Genomic DNA, 8,537 nt, shown 5'->3' on the forward strand with positions numbered 1-8,537 from the left:
GCCATCGGGGCGCCCGAGAGCCGTGTGAGGTCAGCAGAGAGTCACTGTCAGCCTTTGACCTCACAAAGGTGGGTGGCCATAAGTGCCCTGAGCGTCCAGCTCGCATTGAGTACTGCTGGTGGCACTCGAGGCGTGGAGGTCTGCATGGTGCAATGGGAGACGCCGATGTCCTGCTGCTGGAACAAGAGACGCTGATGTGCTGCTGGTGCAGGAGGAGACCTGAAGGTGCTGCTGCTTAGAGGTGCTGAGGAGCGGGCAGCCTCCGTGCCTGTGGCTGAGCATGCTCCTCTTAATTACTGCTCTACCCTTCCTATCTTTTTACTAAGGTGGGTAGAGAGAAATGCCCATATCTGTTTATTTCCTGGTAAGAAATGTAAGAGCCTTGTATCTGCATATTCAGCAGATTCATCCCAGCGCCCTTGGTACTGGCGATCTGTGTTGATCTGTAATAAAGAGCAATCGGTAGCACACCAAGTCTCCGTGACCTTGCATCTAACAGAATCGTCCAAATCCCTGTTGTGATCTCTCTACAGCTGTGCGCTGGCTAAGCTGTCTGTTGGATGGTGAAAATGGGAAATGATTGGGATGGGAAATGATGAGTGGGCCGAGAAATCATTGCTGGGATGGGAAGACTTCCTTGGGGTGGAAAGCCATTGGGCTAGGAAATCAAAGAGATGGGAAATATCTCGTATGGGAATCTGTTATCATGTGAAATTGTAAGGATGGGAAATGACCGTTAGGATGAAAAGCTGGTACTGGGACGGGAAATGCTTGGGACGGGGAAGTGTTGGTGTGAAACCGTCCTGGGCATGGCAAATGATGCGTGGGAGGGAAAGCCTGATGGGGATGGAAAAGTCTTGCGACGGGAAGCCTGCTTGGGTCCAAAACCTGCAGTCCTCACCAAGATGGCGGTGAGGGGCTGGTCAGCCGTTGGGACGGAACCGCCGTTGCCCGCGTTCCCCAACCGACCGCCCCACTCTCCAGCCACCATGGCAGGTACAGCAGCCGGCTCCCGCTCCTCCCGGGGCTGCGGCTCTGCTGGCGAGCCCAGCGCCCCAGATCTCACCCCAGCGCCCTTTTTCCCACAGAGGGTTTCCCCAGACGGCTTCCGCGGCTTCCGCAGACGCAAAACTCCCCCTTCGTCGTCCCAGCCGTGCCGCCAACGGTGGCTGCGTGGCTGCTGCCCTCCCTCCCCGGAGCGATGGCGCTGCCCTTGCAGCCGCCCCAGGTACCCACCCTCCCCTACGCGCTGCCCCAGGCCACCGTCTGGCACGTGGTGCCGGGGGTCCAGGGGCAGGTGCTGCAGCTCCCCGCCGGGGTGCAGCTGGCACCTGGGGGGCACCTCCCACCCGAGGGGCACCACCTGCAGCTTGGGCAGCTCCCCGCCGTGGGGCAGCTCCCTGCTGTGGGGCAGCTCCCCCACACCGCTCCTCCCTGGGCCCCCGTCTACCAGTGGGGAGAGCCCGTGGGGACGGGGACGGTGCTGCCCCAGGATCCCCTCTGGCTGGGGCCCGGGGCCGTGCTCCATGGGGAGCTCCTGCACCCCGCAGGCACCTGCCTGCTGCAGGCCCCTGCCCACCCCGGCCCCCCACCCCTCCTCATCCCGGGGCCTCCGCTGCGGGGGCAGGCGCTCCCCGCGCCCCGCACCCTGACCAGCAGCCGGGGGCAGCTGCCGGAGCCCTGCGACCACGCCGTGGGGCTCAGCGAGGACCAGGGGCCCCCGCTGCCCGGCCCCACTCCCCCCGAGCCTGCCCAGGCTCCAACGACCGCCAGCACCCGGACGGTGACGCCCGACGGTGAGTTTGGGGCTGGCGCAGCCGGCCGCTGGGCGCCCCACACCCAGGAGCCATGGGAAAGCTGGCATCGCCCATCCTGGGGGATTTGCTTGCTTTTTCCTCAGCGGCGACAGTTGCAGAGGTGCCTGAGGAGCCCCTGGAGCTGCTTGAGCTGGGCCCCGATGCCTTCGCCGAGGCCTTTCCCCACCTGGCAGGGGACAGCCAGCAGCTGCAGCACCTGCAGGACCAGCTCCCGGCCGACCTGGACATCTCCGGCTTGGAGGAGCTGCTCAGCTGGCTCGATGCCGTGGAGCCCCAGGACGCCTTCCCCGGTGTCCCCAGCAGTCCTGTGCTCAGCCGCTTCCTGTCTGAGCTGCCCGACCTCTGCGAGGACATGGAGGAGCCGAGCACACAGGGACTGGCAGCCACCAGAGCGCTGGGTGAGGTACCCTCAACCCCTGGGGTGCACCCCGAGAAGGTGCAGGGTGGGCGGGTGGTGCAGCCCCCTGCTGTGCCGGCAGCGAGCTCCCCCCTCAAGCCTGCAGCCAGTCCCCAACTCAGTGCCCTCAGGAGACCCCTGCCCAACCCTCCCTTCACTCTCCCCAAAAGGCCCCCCCACCCTGAATTCCTCACTGCCCTTAGCAGACCCCTGCCCAACCCTCCCTCGCGTCCCCTCAAGAGACCCCCCGACCCTGAATTCCTTAATTCCCTTAGGAGACCCCTGCCCAAGCCTCGCCTGAGTCCCCTCAAGAGCCCCCCCGACCCTGAATTTATTAGAGCCCTTAGGAGACCCCTGCCCAATCCCCCTCTGGGTCCCCTCAAGAGCCCCCCCGGCCCTGAATTTATTAGAGCCCTTAGGAGGCCCCTGCCCAATCCCCCTCTGAGTCCCCTCAAGAGCCCCCCGCCTGCCCCTGCGCCCACCGGCACCAAGTGGGGGGCCAAGCGCCCCGCGCCCACCAGCACCCCCAGCACAGCGCAGAGCTCCCAGCACAGGAGGCCGGCGACGGAGAAAACCCCCGGCAAGGAGAAGACGACGCTGCTGGGCCAGGGTGGCCAAGGCCCCAAGACGCTGTGCCAGGGGAAGACGGGTGGCCACAGCGCGGTGGCTGGCAGCAGCAGCCAAGCGGGTGGCGGCAGGCAGCAGCCGGCGAGCGACAGCACCAGGGCGCCCAGCAAGAGAGCCCGAAGCCCGGGGGCTGCTGGGGGGCAAGGAGCAGCGGCACCGCCTCCCCGGAGAGCGCTGCTGCTGCTGGAGCCCCCCCCCATTAAGCCCCGTGCCCGTGCCCGTGCCGTGCGGGCCCAGGACAGGCTCCGTCCCCAAGCCATCGGGGACAAGACGCTGCAGCGCCAGCACCCGGGGACAAAGACCCCCAGCGAGACTTTGCAGCCGCTGGGGGCCAGGGCGAAGGCGCTGGGGCCAGTGCGCCAGCCGCCCTGTGTGCAGCTGCAGCCCACCTCCAGCGGCCCCAGCAGCATGCCCAGGGCCCCGCCGACGGTGCCAGGCTCCAGCGCTGTGCCCGCTGCCCCCCGGCCCCCAGCTGGCGACAAGGCCCAGGCGGTGCCGGCACCACCAGGCAGCACGGCGCGAGCGTGGAGAGCTCCCGTGCAGCAGGCGCCCAGAGCGCCGTGCCTGCCAGCCGCGGGGGGCCAAGCGCAGCGGGAGCCTCTGCCCACGCAGCCACGCACGCTGCAGCGTCCGGCGCAGCCCCGCGTGGACTACGTGCCCTGCGTGGGGCCCTGGGCGGGCGGCGACGCGGCGCCCACGCCGCTGGAGGAGCAGGAGGCATCGGTGCCCATCACGCCGCAGCAGCGTCCCCAGCGGGAGCGCCTGAAGAAGCTGGCCCAGGAGGAGCGGCAGCGGGCGGCCCACCAGATGAAGATCGGCCCCGTGCAATTCTTCGTGCAGCGGCAGAAGGACCACGCCATAGCCAAGTATTACGGCTACCCGTGACCCTGCGCTCCTCGACGGCCCCCGCAGCACCCGGGCCCGCTCAGCATGCAGGCACAGAGACCTCTGCAGGCGCCTGCTCCAGCTTCAGCCACGCTCCTCAGCCCTTGCCCCTCTCGCTTGCCCTCTCCCTTCTCCAGTGCTGGAGCTGGGCAGTGTTTGCCACTGTCAGGGATGGGCAACTGGGGCAATGGGAAATGCGCGGGTCACGAATGAACGTTGCAGTGGGAAGCTGTTGGGATGTTGGCAATAGCTGGGGTGGGAAAGGTTGGGCATGGGAACTGCTTGTTGGGACACCAAATGGCTGAGATCCCAAACTTATTTCTTCGTTCGGGTCATTTCTCTTATTTAGTGCCTTCCTTATTAAATTCCTCTAGTGCAGGTGTTCACTCAGCAAGGCCTCTGCCTGCAGCTGTTCTTGCACTGGGATGCCGAGGGGATTTCATGCAGCCCGCTCCCGCTGCCCATGCTCAGTCCGTGCATGGATGTGGGCATGGCCAGCACGGACGGGAGAAAATGGGTGGACGGCTGGGTGGATGGGAGGGTGATGGGAGTTGGGAATTCAGCCTTGGGATCAGACACGGGAGGTTGTTGGGATAGGAAATGATCAGTGGGATGGGAAGTCACGATGGGGATAGGAATTCATTAGAATGGGAAAAATTGGTTTCATTTTTATTTCATTAAATTTACTTTATTGACTGTGTTGTACAGGATGGCATTTTTTTAGGTTCTCTTCCTTTTCTACCCTATTAAACTCTCTTTATCACAACGCACTGCTTTGTACTTTATTTTTCCTTCCGAGTCGTTCTGGATTCACTCAGGGTGGGGGGGACATTAGTGAACGCCTGTGTGCTTCAGATCCAAGGTCACCTTTGCCCTCAACTCAAGATACATATTTGCATCTGTTGTCATGATACAAAATTAACAACAACAAAATAAGAGTTAACTACTTCCGAGCACCAGCTGTACGTTTGCTGGGTCTGCTCTATGCATTTGAAGACCATTCAATACTATTCAGCACCTTCAGGAGGAAATGTGTGGTTCTAGGGAAATGCGTCTTGATCTGATGCAAACCTCTGACGCACCCTGCGGCCCCTGCAACCCCTGTGATTTTACCTGCAGCCCCTGCAACCGCTGTGATTTTACCTGCAGCCCCTCCAACACCTGTGAGGTTACCTGCAGCCCCTGCAATCCCTGTGATTTTACCTGCAGCCCCTCCAACACCTGTGATGTTCCCTGCAGCCCCTCCAAACCTGGGACAGGCCCTACAGCTGGCTCCGGGGACTACCCCGTTGCCGTATCAGTCGCCAATACACACGAGATGAAGGAATGAATGCAGAAGTCATCTCGTTTAGGCAGGGAATAAAGTCCTCCGAAGAAGGGGAAGGAGCAATAGGAAGGCGAGGCAGGCGACCCCAATGTAGGGCCATCCCAGGGAACAGGAGGCTGTTATAGCCTCAGGACAGGACTGAGGACTGCTGTTATAGCCTTCGACAGGACAAGGAGTAACCGCTTTAAACTGAAAAGTTAGATTTAGAATATATATTAGGAACAAATTCTCTACTGAGAGTACCTCACATCCTGTGCATCTGCCAACTTCTGCATTTTATGGTTGCCTCCCCTACTTAAGAGAGGATATTGGAGTGCTGTGTGAAACACTCAGATCTTACAGGAACAAAACAATACCTTACCTTTTGCGTTCAAATACGTGCCCAGTACGTTCAGCTAAAACAACTTCTAACCTACAGCGTTTGGTCAAAAGTTCCAATTTCTGTCTCAGTTTCATGTACACCAAATTTTCAAGCAGGATTTCTGGGCCAGTGTTGTCTGTCTGTGATAGACTGCTTTGCTAGATCATCATTCACTGCTCCCTCTGCCAGGCACAGGCCTTTCTCTCTTAATCCCTTGTAAGAAAACTTGCAGAGGTATATGGGGTAGCAGTCAGCAGTGTAAAAGAATAAGAGACATACTGCCTTCGTACATATATATACAACACAATATCAAAGACCTCATCAAGGTCCACCAAGGAAAGGAAGCAATGCAGGAGAAAGAAGACAGGACAACAGGGGGAATGGGGAGCATAAGGGAGGAGGCAGCCAGTGGCCTTAAAAACAAAGCATAAAAATAACTTTTTTAATAAGTTATTAACCAGTTATTTATATAAAAATAAGCCAGTAGTGGGACATAGTGAATTGGAGCTCTAAGGTCTGCATCTAGAGATGTCTTTTATCTTTATCATGCAGTTGTGGAGATGGGTCCTCTGGTTTTGGTCATGTTTTTTCACATTCTGCAATTATCTCCCAAGAACCACCCCCTGTTGGGCAGAAAGGTAGAGGTGTGCTCCAGAAACACAGCGATGGCAAGGAGTCCTCCACTTCATTCTTCCATTTTTTTCCAGCTGGAAGCATCCATAGTTGTCAACTGAATTGGTTTTGAGGAGTAGGAAAGACAGCATTGCTGGATTTCTGCTCTCTCCTAGATTCTATCATACCACATCATGACAGTTGTCTTTGTTTTATGTTCTTTTATGCCTGGATGTTTCTCATTTTTATGAGTGTGGGGTTTCCTTTTTCTTTCTTTCTCCTTTCTTTCTTTCTTTCTTTCTTTCTTTCTTTCTTTCTTTCTTTCTTTCTTTCTTTCTTTCTTTCTTTCTTTCTTTCTTTCTTTCTTTCTTTCTTTCTTTCTTTCTTTCTTTCTTTCTTTCTTTCTTTCTTTCTTTCTTTCTTTCTTTCTTTCTTTCTTTCTTTCTTTCTTTCTTTCTTTCTTTCTTTCTTTCTTTCTTTCTTTCTTTCTTTCTTTCTTTCTTTCTTTCTTTCTTTTTCTTTCTTTCTTTCTTTCTTTCTTTCTTTCTTTCTTTCTTTCTTTCTTTCTTTCTTTCTTTCTTTCTTTCTTTCTTTCTTTCTTTTTCTTTCTTTCTTTTTCTTTCTTTCTTTCTTTCTTTCTTTCTTTCTTTCTTTCTTTCTTTCTTTCTTTCTTTCTTTCTTTCTTTCTTTCTTTCTTTCTTTCTTTCTTTCTTTCTTTCTTTCTTTCTTTCTTTCTTTCTTTCTTTCTTTCTTTCTTTCTTTCTTTCTTTCTTTCTTTCTTTCTTTCTTTCCTTCCTTCCTTCCTTCCTTCTTTCCTTCTTTCTTTCTTTCCTTCTTTCCTTCTTTCCTTCTTTCCTTCTCTTTCTCTTTCTTTCTTCCTGTCTGTCTTTCTGTCTGTCTGTCTGTCTGTCTTGTCTCTTTCTGTCTTCCTGTCTGTCTTTCTGTCTGTCTGTCTGTCTGTCTTGTCTCTTTCTGTCCAGCACTGATTTTATTGCTACTTGTGCATATCCAGACTGTACAGTTTTCTCCATTCCCTCTGTTTCTTCCCTGTGTCTTGCCCCTCTTCCCTGCAACTGAACAGCATTGCCTTGATCAATGAAGTGGCAACATGCGGCTTACACAGTAAACTGCTGAAATTACAGCTATAGCCATGGAGCACAGCTGCAGATCAACAGAAGACCACCAATAACTCACATTTCTAAACTGCTTGTCACAATTCTTCAGTATGCAGGCTGTGATGCTGCCAAGAGCGATCTCACCTCTTAAGCACCCATCCATTTCTTCTCTTCCCAGACCCTCAAGGTATCCTGGTCAAACCACCCCCCTTGCCCCATCTCTCTGTCCCACATTCCTTTTCCCTCATCTTTTTTTTTTTTTTTTTTTCAGCATAGTATCTCCATAGAAGCTGCTGCTCCCCAACTCCGAGTTGACTAGGGCTGAACTATTGAAAAAGAAAAGAAAAGCTATAAATTATAGTGAGAGATGGTGAATACCTAACGATCTCTTAAAAGCAGGAATTTAAGGGAATAAGTAATAGATAAATGGAGATAAGATCAGAAGGAAAAAATCCGCTGTTGCAATCAAGAGAGTTTTAAGAAGTTTTTCAAGTACATTAGAAACGAAACTTAGAGTAATGACACAGATCCAATACGGGATGGGTATTGCTTCAGTGAGAAATGATGAAAAAAAAAACCACCAACATCACGTACATGTGTATGTGTTGTTGCGTATTTGGAAAAAAAACAGGTTAATGAAAACTGCATGCTCAATTAGATGATTTTCTTGTTGTCGTTGGTAGGGAATTGTGTGCTTTATAACACAATATGTGTTATATTTTTTTATATATATTTTAATAAATAGACTTTATTAGATAACTGATTTTGAATGTATAGCCTAAATGTTAGAAAAATTAACAACATGCAATATTACTTGTAAAAATTAACAACATGTGGTATCTAAATAATATTTAGAGATGTAAAGATGTTTGGCATTTCAAAGTCTACTTCTCCAATGAAAAGTGTGTTAGAGCTTCTGTTGGACGTAATGTAGCCTGCTCACTTCCTGCCCACCTCAGCAGGACAGGGGATAAAATCGGGGAAAAAAAAGGAACGAGAAAGCTCACGGGCTTTGATAAAGGCAGGGATATTGCTTATCAATGATTGTTGTGGAAAAATCTCTCTTAACTTGAGGAAATTAATTTAATGTCAATTAATTTGTATAAGTTTAATTACTAGTTCAGGTGTTGGGAAGCAAAAGGACAAACATCAAACCACATAGGGGTAACACTTTTCCTCCTCTTCTGGGCTCAACTTCACTCCAAGCACCTGTTTTCCACCTGCTGATCTCGCTCAGTCCATTCACTGGGGAAATGGGCAGCACAGGAGGAGGCTTTTTTCCATTTAGTGTTGGCTGACAATTCTGTAGAGTTATAAAGCCTCAATCAGTGCGATACAGGGTTCTTCTCACATTGTCTCACTGTGCCATAAGGGGAACAGCTCTAATTTAATAGAA

The 8,537-nt window shown here is 53.0% G+C and overlaps 1 protein-coding gene across 1 annotated transcript; it reads left to right on the plus strand.

Moving 5' to 3' along the window:
• Positions 1 to 1,091: 1,091 nt before the first annotated feature.
• Positions 1,092 to 4,713, plus strand: LOC136788844 (proline-rich protein 36-like). The gene is made up of 2 exons (XM_066987558.1): positions 1,092 to 1,796; positions 1,901 to 4,713. Exons 1-2 carry the CDS (start codon positions 1,202 to 1,204, stop codon positions 3,724 to 3,726), a joined length of 2,421 nt encoding a protein of 806 aa, XP_066843659.1. The 5' UTR covers positions 1,092 to 1,201; the 3' UTR covers positions 3,727 to 4,713.
• Positions 4,714 to 8,537: the final 3,824 nt, after the last annotated feature.

The sequence above is a fragment of the Anser cygnoides genome, chromosome W (assembly GCF_040182565.1).
Source record: "Anser cygnoides isolate HZ-2024a breed goose chromosome W, Taihu_goose_T2T_genome, whole genome shotgun sequence".
Classification (NCBI taxonomy): Eukaryota; Metazoa; Chordata; class Aves; order Anseriformes; family Anatidae; genus Anser; species Anser cygnoides.